The sequence below is a fragment of the Protopterus annectens genome, chromosome 3.part1, assembly GCF_019279795.1.
Source record: "Protopterus annectens isolate FY-2018-M chromosome 3.part1, PAN1.0, whole genome shotgun sequence".
NCBI classification, from domain to species: domain Eukaryota; kingdom Metazoa; phylum Chordata; order Ceratodontiformes; family Protopteridae; genus Protopterus; species Protopterus annectens.
Window position 1 is genome coordinate 1,713,456,480 of NC_056732.1, and position 15,972 is coordinate 1,713,472,451.

General features: G+C 33.1%; 1 protein-coding gene across 2 annotated transcripts in view; it reads right to left on the reverse strand.

Annotated features, from left to right (window-relative positions):
* Positions 1-204: 204 nt before the first annotated feature.
* LOC122798898 overlaps positions 205-15,972 on the reverse strand; it is an 89,855-nt gene continuing 74,087 nt past the window's right edge. For both annotated transcript variants that reach the window (XM_044068001.1, XM_044068000.1), the window contains one exon: positions 205-1,358. In XM_044068001.1, coding sequence (XP_043923936.1) covers positions 334-1,311 — 978 coding nt within the window. In that variant the 5' untranslated portion in view covers positions 1,312-1,358 and the 3' untranslated portion in view covers positions 205-333. The remainder of the gene's footprint in view (positions 1,359-15,972) is intronic.

Genomic DNA, 15,972 nt, shown 5'->3' on the forward strand with positions numbered 1-15,972 from the left:
TAGTTGAAGACTTCAGTTCTGAAACTCGAAAACGTAAATTTCAGGAGTCGGCTGACCAGCACTTGCGAACTGCTTCTACTTCGGACACCGCATGGCAAGAAAGACTGGGGTAATGACGTTGCTGCATGTTTTATACTCCTGATGACCTGACATCATGGAAGAAGGGACAGCAACCGACGCAGGACCCAATACTTTGTTAATCAGGCCAACTGAGGACTGCCTGCAAGCATAGAACCCAAATGTAATGACTGCAACAGTGAAACACGAAGAACATCAGCCACAGTGAAAGAATACTGGAATGTCATTATTAAGATGGCTGCCATTTTGCAATAGTTAGTTAGACAATTTTGGTATTTTTATTATGTCTTCACATGGGTTAGAATTAGTGTTTCTAGCTCTATCTGTCCCTCCCCTTCCTACAGCTGGGTACAGTGATTTCTCTTTCATTGAAAATACACTTCTAAAAGTGGCTTTTTTATCTGCAATTGCTTTCAGACATTGCCTTGCAAACTCAGCCATTTTTGGTGTTCGGCCAGATGCGCCCATTATATATGGGAGTTTTGGCACTGCCTCAGCAATCTGAGTAATTGCAATCAACTCTACAGCAGCGTTCTCCTGGTCTTTTGAAAACCTGTCCCAAGCATTATTATCATTTGGATCCTCTAAACTCCTCAGCAGTTTTTGGGCAATTTCTTGGTCTGTTAATTCAGTCTTTCTTAGCAGTTTTGTTACTGTTTCAGTATATGAAGGAGGTGTACAGCTTCCCTCTCGATATATACAAAGCTGACCAGTTCCATATTTTGCTGTTCCAACTTCTATTTCTCGTGTTGCACCAGCAAGATAAAAACTGACATTATATTTCTCAGGAATTGCCAAGTTAAGGTGGCTCAGAATTAAAAAGAATTCTGTTGAATTTGTAAGATCACTTGGTACAGTTATTTTATATTGCCCAGTATTTTGATCAAATGTTTGCCATTCTTTCAGTTTGTTTATGTAATGCATTATACCATTGGTGTTTACTGCTGTGGGAGGTGCACGTTTCTGGATGTTGTGAAACTGAGAAAATGCTAGATTTCCCTCTGTGTTCCAGGAACTTTGATGCTTTGCAGGATTCTGCAGAGCTTTTACGGCATTGGATGACCTTTCCGTTATGTTTGTCACCTCTTCATTTCTACTTGCAAAATTTTCATCAGCTGCATCTCTACTATGCATGTCCATCTTGGCAATATTTTGCAGAGGGATAGTTAATAAATAAACTTGATATTCTTGGGCGCAGAGTGCTACAAGGACAAACAGACCACTGACTTTCATTCTTCACACACTTGTTTTGATCTTATAACTTACGTAGTGAGCACAACCTGTTAATAAAAATAAAATAATTTAAAGAAATGTGCATTGCAGCTTAAGGATACATAACAGAGTATATATTACTGAATGGTTACAATTCCTAATTTTAATATTTAATGAAAACCATATTTTTGCCTCAGTGTGACATAAAAATACAGCATGAAACAATGCAAGCTTCTCTTTCTTTTAATATGCACTTTTTTCTTTACATTAGGCCTAAGAACTACAACTATTGGTTAGCAGAGGCAAATACTAATTAGAGAAAATGTTTATTCATAACAGATAATAAAACTACATAGCTTAAGACAGTCCTCTCTATGCCAAAAGAAAAGGATATCTGAATAAGGTACTCAGCTTAATAGAAGATTTTGAAGCAGTCAGATATAAGCATTTCCGATAGGGGCGTGGCCAAGGATGAACACAGGATAGCAGCAGATTTCTTCAGCTCCACCAATTTCATTACATTGACAGGAATTAATTACTTAAAAAAATAATTTTTGAAGTAATTTTCTTTCTAAATATGTTTGTTTTATATAGTTCTTGAACTATATCTAAAAAAGAAAGGAAATCTTAATAATATTCCTGTCAGAAATTACTTTGGAAATTTTCCTGTCAGTTTATCAGTCTGAAATGAGTTCCAGTAAGACAAATTCTCAAGACTCCAGCATCAAGAAAGAACTTCAGTCTCTGATAATTATAGTCCAGCAACTTACTGCTAAGATGGATAAAATGGATACTAAAATAGACACTTTCATAGAAAAACTACAAAACAAATAGACTTGTTACATATGGACCTGCAACAACAGAAGATCCAGATGACAGGCATAGAAGAAGCTGTGAATGACATGGAAAATAGAATACAAGAAGAGGAAATCAACATTGAGTTTTGCTGAAACAAAATACACATTTACAAACAAAGCTGGATGACCTGGAAAATAGATCTAGGCGCAATAACATTAGGATTTTTGGACTGCCAGAAAATATTGAAGGTAACAATATTACTTCTTTTTTAACAACATGGCTCCCTAAAACTTTAGATTTACCAGAAGCATTCTCTTTTGTTATCGAAAGAGCACATAGATCTATAGCTAATACTAACTCTAACAAAAACTATCCTAGATCAGTTATAGTTAGATTTCTATCATCTTTTGATAAAGAGATGGTTCTTAAATCTGCTTGGGCTAAAGCTCCTGTTAAGATTAATGAAACAACTGTGCGTTTTGACAATGACTATTCTTCCATGGTATTAGCTAAAAGAAAAGTTTTTCTGCCACTAATAAGGGAGCTTAATAAAGCACAGTTTAAAACATACCTTCTGTTTCCTGCCAAGCTTAAAATCTTCCTTCCTGATCGTCCTAAAATTTTCGATGACTTAGACTCTGCTTTACTGTTTATCAAAAAAATAAGATTTTGGAAAAAATAGAAGAAATGGAATGGGCTAGTCCTTCGTTAAAGAGACTGGCAACTGAAACTTTGTGGAAGACTTCAGAGAAGAAGAGACTAAAAAACAAATGATTTGTACTATGTTTTTTTTTCTCTCTCATCATTTTATTTTATTATTAATCTTTTTAAATATAGTTCCTGCATTTCCAAGAAGCAACAAATATTTTGAAAAGATTTAATCAAAGTTATTCTCTGTGTGCAAAGAAATGTTTTGTTTCATAACTAGTAAAAATATCTGGAGATTTAATGGCAAGCTGTGATTTAACTTGTTTCTCTTTCTGAAGAGGAAAAATAAGGTCAGTAATTTGATACATTTTTTTCCTTTAAAAGTTTATATGTTCTTCAAATGCTATTCCTAATTATACTTTCTTGATTACACTGCTTATGCTTGTTTGTAAATAATCTGTCATGCTTTAACTAATAATATTTAGAACTAAATAATAGTAAATAATATGTTTTATTTTTAACTCTATTAATATAAACAGTAAGTAACATTCTATGGTATATACTTCTTATAGCTTTCTCTTACATTTTTTTATTTCTGCCTTACACCCTTTTACTTTTTACGCTCTTTTCTTTTCTTTATTAATATATAGAAATGCTTTTGATCATATAGACACAGTAAATAATAAGATTTGCATAGGAGTTGAGTTGGGACAAAAATGTTGAGTTTTGTTACTTATTAATAATTTTGGGCTTGATTTCACTTACATAGAGTCTGTAATAACCTGTAGAATGCATTGTGAAGGTTTTGTCATGTTTAGATGCATTTACACTGCTAAATGAATGTTTGTCACTAGTTTTTAATAATTTTCCTGCCAAAATGTTAAGAGAGACAATCTGGGATGTGGGCTGTCTCATGCACAGTGTCCATGAGCTACTTCAAAAGCTTCAACTCTCAGAATTCTCACAGAGAAGCTGAAAGCAGCTAGTGTCACCTTTGACCTAGATATCACACTGACACATCACAGATACAGGAATGACACTACCTAATTATACTTTCTTGATTACACTGCTTATGCTTGTTTGTAAATAATCTGTCATGCTTTAACTAATAATAATTAGAACTAAATAATAGTAAATAATATGTTTTATTTTTAACTCTATTAATATAAACAGTAAGTAATATTCTGTTGTATATACTTCTTATAGCTTTCTCTTACATTTTTTTTATTTCTGCCTTACACCCTTTTACTTTCTACTCTATTTTCTTTTCTTTATTAATATATAGAAATACTTTTGATCATATAGACACAGTAAATAATAAGATTTGCATAGGAGTTGAGTTGGGACAAAATGTTGAGTTTTGTTACTTATTAATAATTTTGGGCTTGATTTCACTTACATAGAGTCTGTAATAACCTGTAGAATGCATTGTGAAGGTTTTGTCATGTTTAAATGCATTTACACTGCTAAATGAATGTTTGTCACTAGTTTTAATAAGTTTCCCGCCAAAATGTTAAGAGAGACAATCTGGGATGTGGGCTGTCTCATGCACAGTGTCCATGAGCTACTTCAAAAGCTTCAATTCTCAGAATTCTCACAGAGAAGCTGAGCAGCTGGTCTTACCTTTGACCTAGATATCACACTGACACATCACAGATACAGGAATAGCAGATTAATAATATGTGTTAAAACCTATGTCCCAAACATATACATTACTATAACTCATTTAATTCATCTGATTGACAAGCATAAATAATTTTATAACTCTATACTGGAAGAAATTGTCATGTGATATATTTTAAAGCAGTAGTATAGCATGTTTGTAAAATCTGGTTACTAAAATGTATTTGCTGTGCATTATTTTGTATAAAGCAGACAGATTTATTGAAGGGACAGCAATGTAAGATGGTGCTCAGTAAAGATACAACTCAGTGAGATCAGATATATATATATATATATGTATGTGTGTGTGTGTGTGTGTATGTGTGTGTGTGTGTGTGTGTGTGTATGTGTGTGTGTGTGTGTGTGTGTGTGTGTGTGTGTGTGTGTGTGTGTGTGTGTGTGTTTGTGTGTGTGTGTATGTGCGTGTGTATGTGTGTGTGTGTGTGTGTGTGTGTGTGTATGTGTGTGTGTGTGTATACATGTGTATATATATATATATATATATATATATATATATATATATATATATGTATATGTGTATATGTGTGTGTATATGTATATATGTATATATATATTTATGTGTGTGTGTGTGTATGTGTGTATGTAGATATATATATAAATGTTTCTGAGAATCTGCTTAACTATGAAGTATGATTTATAACAATTTCTATGAATACAATATTTTATTCTATTGGCAATAATGAGTTTGAGTAAATGCTCATATACAAGCAATTCAAGGTTTTTTTGGAAGCTGTTAACTGTATTTACATGACAGAAAATAGATGCATCCTAATATATGTAATGTCTGAATCATATTAGCCAAAGTTTTTGATTTAAATGAATGTTAGAACTTATTTTTCTCTCCTCTTGATTTCTAACATCAAGATTATTTGAATGCTATTTGAATACAAGTGTTTTATATTACATGGATGTATATAGTAGTATGAACAGTTTAAAAAAAAAAAAAAAAAAAAAAGGTTTATTTTAGTTTATATGATGCTGTTTTACCAAATGTGTAGTCTTGTCTTGCTAGATAATTGAATTGAAAATTGTTAACTTCAGTTAAATATAACTAGTATTAAATTGATAAGGTGGTAGCTGACGTACTGCTGCTCAGGGTAGGGGGTTAACTTGAGTGGTAAATACTACTCTAAGTTGGAGTTTACAACTCCAGGCTGGATGCAAGGTTTAATCCTTACATTATTTTCACTTGTTCATTGTTATTTGTATATAGTTTTGACATCCACAATATATTTTGTACATTCATTGTCACTACAAACAAAATTGAATCCTATACGAAATCCCATAAGAGATTCAATAAATACAGCTATATTTAAAGGTACACCTAAAGGAGGAGATGTAACATTACTTATCTTGTTATTTGTTATTTTGATCATAAGATTCTTAAGTTTTAAAAATGCCAAATGACATCTTTAAAAGGAATTTCTTTAAACATTAATGGATTGAATAATCCATGTAAAAGGGCAAGCCTAATAAGATACATTAATTTACATAAGGCCAACTTAGTCTTCCTACAAGAAACCCATCTCTTGAAAAAAGATATTGATAAACTAGCCACAAACAAATATACAGTATTGGTTAGTTCAGAGCACACTCAGAAAAAAAGAGGAGTAGCTATTTTATGGAATAAAAGTATGCCCATTCCTAAAACCATTAAGTCTTATCAGGATGACAAAGGAATGTTTTGTATGGTTACAATACAAATTAATGGGAAGACTTACACTTTAATTAATGTATATTGGATACCTGGAATTGGTATTAATACAGTGAAATATCATCTTGATAAGATCATATCATTTTCTATAGGAGATATTATTTTAGCTGGTGACTTTAATTGTATACTACATGAAAGTGATACTACCACTATAGGAAAGAGAAGAATTACATCTAATGCAAAACATTTAAAGGATTTTGCTAATTCTTATCATTTGAATGATATTAATAATCAGATAGATTCAAAATCATTACCATACACCTTTTTTCTAACAGATACAAAACTTATTCAAAAATAGATAGGGTCTTTATTTCTAACCAGATGGTAACAGATTTAATTAATTCCAAAATCATTTCATGTCCTATATCTGATCATAATTCAATTGTTTTTGAATTCATAATAAAAATACTCATAATGTTCAGATCAAAAGGATACCATCATACTTAACTCAACTAAAAGACTATAAAGAATATATACTTTCAGAAGTAAAACATTTTTAGACATAAATAACACTCCTGAAGTCTCCATTGTTTATGTTTGGGATGCCTTAAAATCATATCTATATGGACAAAGTATCAGATGGTATAATAATAAAAGGAAATCTTGGGATAAGGAATTGTTAGATATTCAAAGTAAATTAGACTCTTATAAACATAATAATAAAGAAAATATTATGGACAAGAAAGTTATTGAAGAAATAAACAAACTAAATGAGAAATACAAAGAAATTTTAACTCATAAAGTTAAAATAACTTTAGAGAAATACAAGTTTTGTCTTATTCAATAAGCCCCAAATACTTACATAGACTTAAAAATAAAACAAAAAGGTTGAATAAACAAAACCATATCAAAGAAATCTTTTCTCTAAGGAAAAAAAGAATGTTTCTAGTATACCAGAAATACTAGATGAATTTAGAAATCACTTTCACAAAATTAACCATAATAATATTAACATGGAACCTAAAGATAAAATAAAGGAGTTTATAACCACAAATATGAATAAAAAGCTTAATAAACAACAGATTAAACTATTGGACAAGGGTATTTCATATACAGAAGTTATTACACAAATAAATAAGCTTAAATCAAACAAAGCACCGGGTAATGATGGTATTATACCAGAGATATATAAAATCCTTTCTAAAAATACATATTCATTAATACATAAGGTTTTATTTTGGCCCAAACTGAGTTAATAACCCCCATCTTGGCAATATACATTTATTTCGCCAATTTTAAAACCTAATAAAGATCCAACTAGATGTTCTTCATATCGGCCCATCTCATTACTTAATGTTGATTATAAAATGTTTATGAATATCTTTGCTGATAGATTGAAGACAATCATTCCCGGCATTATAGATATAGATCAGACAGGCTTCATTGTAAATAGAAATACTTTTGATAATATAAGAAGAACTTTAACATTAATAGATTTTGCAAATAGGAAAAAGAAAGATTTAACACTTATTAGTCTTGATATAAGTTCAGCATTTGATTCAGTAAGTTGGGACTATCTGTTTACCTTAATGAAGTGCACAAACTTCTCGGATGCATTTGTAAATCTAATTGAACATTTATACAAAGGAACGTTGGCTTATATTAAGGTAGGAACATATGTTTCACAAAAATACCCATTCTTAAAGGTACAAAACAAGGATGTCCACTTTCTCCACTATTATTCACTTTAGTAATGGAGCCTTGGGCTAATTTGATCAGAAACAGTACTGACATAGAGGGTTTTGAAATAGATGAAAATACAACATCCAAAATTCAACTTTTTGCAGATGATGTTCTAATTACATCAGCAGGATCTAATTCTTCTATACAGTCTCTATTTGATAACATGATGAATTTTAAAAGTATTTCTGGTTTAATATTCAATGAAGAAAAACTAAAATACTACCTATATATACACGAAAAAATATTCTCATTAGTGATTTTACTAAATATGTACCCAATTCAGGTCAGATAACTTATTTAGGTATAATACTATCTAAATATATTAAATCTATTATATATAATAATTATAATACCTGTTTTCTTAATATACAAAATCTTTTTAATACCTGGAATAATATGTTTTTTACTATGGAGGAGAGACTTACAATTATTAAAATGATAATATTCCCCAAGATTTTATACTTAATACAATCAATAATACTTCCACCTACAAAAATAATTGTCATGAAACTGAACACACTAATGTTAAATTTCTTATGGGCACCTAATAGACCTAGGATTGCATTAAAGAAACATACTAATAGCTGGTCTCAAGGGGGTATTTCTTTTCCAGACTTTAATTTATATACTATCTATTCTATTGTAAAAGTTATTACTTTATTAATAGATCAGTCATATGTCACAAAATGGAAAGATTATTGGGAGCTAATTAGTATACACTTCATGAAAATTTCCTTAACACATAAAAATATGATTGTAAATAACTCCATGTTATGGTTACTAAAGGAATTTTGTACTTCACCTATTACACCTAAACATATGGTTTGTTACCCATTAAATATTATTATTAGTTATCGTAACTTTATATTCATGCACCCTAAGTATAGGGAATGGAATTTTATTGTATTTCCTATAATGTATACTCAGGGTATGCTTTTGTCATCTACTTCTGAAGGAACTCATTTAGCTATAGATAATGATCTAAAGTACTGGTATCAGTTGATATCTGATAATAAAGTTAAAAATCTAGATTTCTTAAAACAAGAATTTGATCTAAGAGAAACTTGCTGGTTAGAGGTTCAGACCTTTAGACAACATCTCATTAATAAAATAGATTTAATGTCTATAACAGTTAAAGAATCTATTCCAACACTGATTGATTACTTGATATTAAATTTACAACATAAAGTTTCTGATAAAGGTAAACTTTCATACATACATAAATTTATCAGACAAGAAACTTTTTACAGTGTAGATTCATACTGGAGTTATTTCACTTCTATTAATGGGGACCCACCAAATCAACAAGATAAACAATATATATTGGAATCTGCTTATAGAACTACGTCTTCCATTGTCTGGAGACTTTATACATGGAAATTTTTACATAGATCTTTTTATACACCTTTGATGATGAATAAAATAAATAATAAAGATAATCTATGTAAGAGATGTAATGTAGAAATTAATGCTGACTGGGCTCATATGTTTTATGACTGTATAAAATTGAAAGAATACTGGAAGTCAATTAATGAATTTTGCAGGCTCTTTTCACAGATAATTTCATTATTTCTAAATCTCTTATATTATTCAACACACCTGTACCTCAAAGTGTTAAAAGGTTAAGCTTCCCTTGTTATGGTCTATTCTAGCAGTGGCTAGAAAAATAATAACTAGAAATTGGATTTCAGATACACCTCCTTCGTTCAATGAATTTAAAAATGTTATGAATATAGTGTGCCATATGGAAATAAACACAATTAGGACTAGAACAAATAGAAAAACATCTTATTTTATTGTATGGGGTAATTTACAAAATTTGTTAAAAAAATTTTAATTTCAATAGCATGGTATTTTAGTTTAATTAATTGATCTGATTGTAGTGGATGTCTTTGTAAATACTTTAGTTGTTTTGTTGAATATTATAATAATACCTATTTTTAATTACTTGTATAAAATTGTTATGATATTTCTCTTATATGTTTAAACAATAAACCTGTTTTGAAAAAAAAAAAAGATATAAGCATTTCCCTAACCTCATCCTTTCACTAGTCTGAAATTTCTGAGCAGTAATTGTACCATTTTGCAGAAGCCTTCAACAGTCTAAAAAATGATTTGATGATATCCATCTTGTCCTGTTTCATTTAACACTGGTTCTGGATCACGTCTTTTTATTGACACAAAACAGTGACTGTAGGGAATCTGAATACAAATGTGACTGTGGCTGACAAATACACATTTTGCAAATTGTGTATTTAAAACACTCAAAGGAAACCAAACACACACTTGAGTCGAGTAAAACCTGTTGAAATAACCAGGTTGACTGTCCCCATTTTTACAGGGGAATAGTGGGTGGTTTGTTGTAGTGTACTCTTATGTTTTTGTTTGAGATTAAAGTGATCACATCATCAGGTCAGCTGCACTATCTTACACTGCAGGGAAATAGCACACCAGTGTACGATGTTGGGTGGTATTCCAAGCAATACCTCAGAGGAAAAGTAATGTCAAAATTGCCCAAGCTAATCATGTTCTGCCCTATGATCCAGTCTTCAGTGCTCAATGAATTTCTGAAGTGTCATCTCCACGGTGCAGACATCTAAAGCCCTGACTTTGACCCAGAAAATAGAGGATCAACGAGTAACTTAATGACTGGAGGATGGGGAGCCTAGGAATGTTGACACTAAATGGCCAATGTTGGATGACCCATCTTGGGGTAGGGAGGCACCCCATACCACTCTATTGTTGGCACCTGGGGGATGTTGACTGGCACAATAGGCAGCCCTAAAGAATCAAGGTATGTATACTCACCAAGCAGTATTCAGTGTAGACAGGGACTGGGCACATGCATAGATATTTTTCAGCAGGCACAGCACTATGGGAGCATATGCATATCAGAATGCCACAGTGGTGGGGTAAAGGACAAACTTCTCTAATCCTTGCAGGGTGATAACCATGACCCCCATATCTTGCCCCTTCTTCTTGTTTTGTTTATTATAGTGTCTGTTTGCATAATCTATCTTCTTGCTTTTTGAGTCTTTTACAGGTTATGTTACAAATATGGTAAATTTGCTGACATTAAATATGTGGAGTCTTTATTCTCCATGAAAACATAAGTCAATAAAGGCATGGCTGAGGAAAGTGAATTGTGACATTTCTTTAGTCAGAATGCAAAACTGCAAAAAATGTGTTAGAATTTTATCCTTTTCTTGTGATGGTGAACTTGCTTATAATCTTAGCACAAAATCAAAACAGAGTTTTGTGAGGTGTAAACACTTTGAATTGTAGGCTGCAGCAGAAGCTTACCAGAGGCAAAGTAGGTGGCACTCGGGCTGTTTTCCACCCTTGAAGAGCTGTGAACTTTGGAATCTATCAGTGGTCCTAATACGAATGACCAGTCATGTTACACTAATTTGTTCAGTAGTATAGAAGCATGAGTAGCTGGCATGCAAAGAATTATTGTAGTGGCCGATTATAATGTTGCACCTAATTCAGCAAGTGACAGGAGCAATGCAGATAGTGTGAAACATATTAAATCTCAAAAGATTATTAAATATGCTTATGATTACTTGGCTTTAGTGGATGTCTGTAGGGTAATGAATCCCTCTGATACATTTTTCATAATGAACTCTCCTCAAGGGATCTGATGTAGTAGGACTGAATATTTACTTATTTATTTTTTACTTTTTGCCAATTTGGTTCACTCTACTGTTAATACAGCCATCATCCCAGCCCCTAATACTGGTGATGAAGCAATCTCCATTGATTTTTTCAGTGCAATGTTATTCTTATTTGAAGAGGGTTTGGCAGATGGACCCCCCCCGATTGTTAAATATAAGTAGGTTCTAAATTGCTTTATCAAAGGGGTTGAGCATTTTATATCTAAGAACTGTCTGTCTAGTATACTAATTAAGACATGGCTTCTCTTTGAAATTTTTACTGAATTTATATAGTAGGTAAAAAAAAAATCATTGCTAAACACAATTCCTGCCTACAAGCAGAGAGTTATGGAGTTATGGAACATATGCAAAATAGAAAGGTTTAAAAACCCAAATGTGTTAAAAGAATATAAAGCTGTACACCAACAGAGAAATCACAGCTCATTCTTACCCATGCTATTTTTACTACTATAGGCAGAAGGAAAAACCTGGCAAGTTGTTAGCCTTCAAAACAGAGTTCTGAGAAGAAAGGCAGTTATCCCTGGGATAAAATCTTCCCCCTGTGACAAACTTGATACCATCCCTGAAGGCGCTAATAAGTTATTTTGTAATTTTTTTAAACACTAATTCAGATCATGTCCATGTGTATATGAACTTTTTGCTTAAACATATGGATCTGTACACCCTGTCAGCCAAGCATGATATATCTGATTGCCCCATCTCAAAATAAGAAATATGTTGGGTAGTGTTGTCAGCTAATAAGAGGAAAGACCCTAACCTAGATGGTCTAAATATGGATATTATACTTTCCTCACGGATCTTTTGTCCACAGGGTTAACCAGCTTGTTCTACTCCTTTCAGTACTCTCAGTCTGTAAACTGTTGCTCCCTTTCTTCCACTATAACAGTTTTCCCTAAGCCTGGCAAGGGCAATACTCTACCCATTAATTATACACCTATTTCCCTTAGTAATGTTGATGTTAAACTATATTCTAAAATCTTGGCCAAATGACTAGAATTTCTCCTACCTGATCTTATTTTGGATACACAAGATGGCTTTTTTAAGGGCGCAAACACTTATGCTGTATTTCCAATGCCTGAAAAAACATGACTGAATTTTTGTTGATGTTGAAAAGACCTTCAACTCAATCAAGTGAGCATATTTTTGGGTGGTTATGCAAAATATGGGATCACTATAGGGTTTATTAAGGCCATTAAAGCTTTGTACCACTCAAAAACTTGTTTATTTTTATTTATTTACTGGGAAAGTCCGACTTGGAATGAGCCAATTTTCAGCTGATGCCTGGGGAGAAATGCTCCAGATGCATGTCTTTGTAACTGTGTTCTTACAAATGGCATACATTACTGTCCCTTTCCATTTGAAAGAGGTATCAAGCATGGATATCCATTTTCTATGACTCTTTTCTTATTGGACATTGAGCCTTGAATAGATTATTAAACAAATCTTCCTAAATTTTTGGATGATCTCTTCATGGGATATACACCATGGCTTTGATGTTCACTGATGACTGCATATTTCTCATGAGGGGTTCTGTGAATGACACTCTAATAATGTACAATATGCTGGCAATGTTTGATAAATTGTCAGGACTAAAATGTAATGTTTCTAAAGCTGAATCATTCCCTGTCAGCCAAGCAGTGAAATCCTTAAAGTCTGCTTCTGGTTCTCTTCCCTTTGGTGCAAAACTTCATTCTGAGATAATATGAGTCAGCCTTAATGATATATGGGACAAAGTTTTTCTTTGTGCTTCTAAGAACTGAAGGAACTGTATGATACTGTAAATACTACAAGTAACTAGAAAAAATGTATTTATCTTTTAATTACCTGAAACTGCACTGAAAAAGATGTCTGTGTCAGAAACTACTGCATATCCTACTAGGTTCTGTCCTGCTGGACCACTTTTGCATGAGCCGTCCACGTAGTATGTCACCTCGGCATCATCCAAGGGAACATCCGTAAGATCTTTTCTAGGCAGTGTCTTTTGCTCAGACACCTGCAGGCAACTGTGTGGTGCACCATCTGCAGAGGTTGGGAGCAAGGTAGAAGTGTTCAAAGTCATACATCGTTCAATTGTCATATGAGGTTGGCTCAACAATATAGTCATACAGGAAAGATGCCTAGCAGGGGAAAGATATGCTACCTTTTCTTGTAGTAAAATAATCGCGACTGCATGAGGCACTCTCAATGTGAGTGGGTGGAACAACACTACTGAGGCCGAAGCTTGTACTGCCTTTGCAGCTGCAACTACTGCTTGTACACAGTGAGGTAAAGACCATGCCACTGGGTCCAGTTGTGATGAATAATAAGCAATAGGGCATTGCTTGTCCCCATGCTGCTGTGTTAACACTGATGTCATATAACCTTGCTTACAATCTACAGTTTGAAAAAAACGTTTATGATAGTTTGGTAATCCCAAAACTAATGAGGATGCTACTAACTGTTTCAGTTTGCAGAAAGCAAATTCTGCTTCTGGTGTCCATTGTAACAAATCCTGTGCTGCCATAGGCTTTTCATAAATCAGGTTAGTCAACGGTGCAGATTCCAAGGCATAGTTTGGAATCCAACTCTGACAAAAATTAGTCGTACCCAGGAAGGACATCATTTCCTTCTTGGTAGTGAGTTTTGGTGCTTGCAAAATAGCTATTTTGCTGTCCTCATCTAATGTCCTACCTTCCTTGGATATTACATATCCTAGGTATTTAACTTGTTTTTTTCCAAAGCTGCAGTTTATTTTTGTTTACTTTATGTCCTTCAGTGGCTAAAAATTGTAATAGCGCTATGGTATCTTCTTTACAATCTTGCTGTGTGGGGGGCGCCAGCAGGATATCGTCAACATAAAGCAAAATCTGACTACCTCTTGGTGGGGTAAATCCCGCCAAGTTGCTTGCCATTTCTTGTGAGAATATTATTAGACTTTCACAATACCCCTGTGGTAGTCGCGTATATGTATACCTTTTCCCCTGAAATGTGAATGCAAACCAATGCTGGCTGTCAGGGTGTATCAGTATTGAAAAAAAACGCATTGCTGATATCTACCACAGAAAAATATTTCTGTTGAGGTTTTAAATCATTCAACAGGGTGTGCGGGTCTGGCACCGTAGGTGCCCTTGGTATTACTGCGTCATTTACAGCTTGTAAATCTTGGACCATACGCCACTCTCCATTTGCTAGTTCTTGGTTTATTATGTAGTAGAGGCATACTTGATGGTAGATGTCAACAATAACCATCAAATCTTACTGTCTTTAATGACAGTGCAGAATTCATAACTGAAACAGACTCAACTACAATGTCTGTAGCTTCTGCACTCATTATACTGCCAGTAAATGCTGTACTCAGAATTATTGCCTATGCATTCAGTCTATAGTGTCTGTACCAAACTTCTGTGGACTGCACTGCTTTGACTTTCTGTGTATCAGTCCAAACTACCTTACTGATCTCTGCATCTGAAGTCTCTCCTAATATTACCAAAACCCTGTAAATTTCCTACAAATTCTGCACGCCTCTTTAACCTTGGTTCTAAAGCCTCATACCATCTAAACAAGATATGTTTTTCTCAATGTGCTGCACATTTTATTATTATCCATATTCTTGACTGGAGGATATTCATTTGTACTGAAACATTCATTTGTATTAAAATAATATAAAATGTAAAGTATAAAGTAAAGACATAGGCCTACTTTAACATGGTTGCATTTCTAGGCCTATGCAAAGAAAATACCATATTTATGTCTAACAACCCTACATTAAGTGAAACCTAATCTTACAATATTCTCCATGGTCCCTGAACAGGGAACTATTTCTGTAGTTACTTTAAAATATGAACTATAAAATGAAGACACAAGCCCAACCTTATATATTTCAGGCCTTTTAAAGGTTTATTTTACTACTTTATTTGTGTAAGATTTACTCTAGAATAATTGTTTCTGAAATCACTGAACTGAAATTTGCTCCATAATTACTTTATAAATCTATTAATATAGTCTGCCAACATACTAGAATGATCAGTAGAACTAATATATGTTGTGTCTTTTGGCTTTTCACGGTTAGGGGTCGCCACAGCGGAACTCCGGTCCGCTAATGTTTGGCAGTAGATTTTTACATGCTGGGTTGCCGGCCCTGATGCACAATCTTCAGTGAAGGTACACCCATTCATGCATGTCTCCACACAGAAGATGCTCTAGCTGGGAATCGAACAGGACAACGTCTTATTGTGAGGCGACAACGCTACCACAGAACCACCACCGCAGTTAGTAGAACTAATATAAACAGCTATAAAATAATTTCTTTTTATTTGGTAAATAAACTTGCAATTCTAATTTTGACCAGTCTGTGCACTTAAACAATAAAGTTTTGATAATTATCTGAAAATATTTTGGAATGTTTTCTTTTTTATGATTTAATTATAACTATGCGATTCTTTGACTTGTCTTACAACTCTTATTAAATATTCAGTGTATCAGATCCATATAAACTCTCTT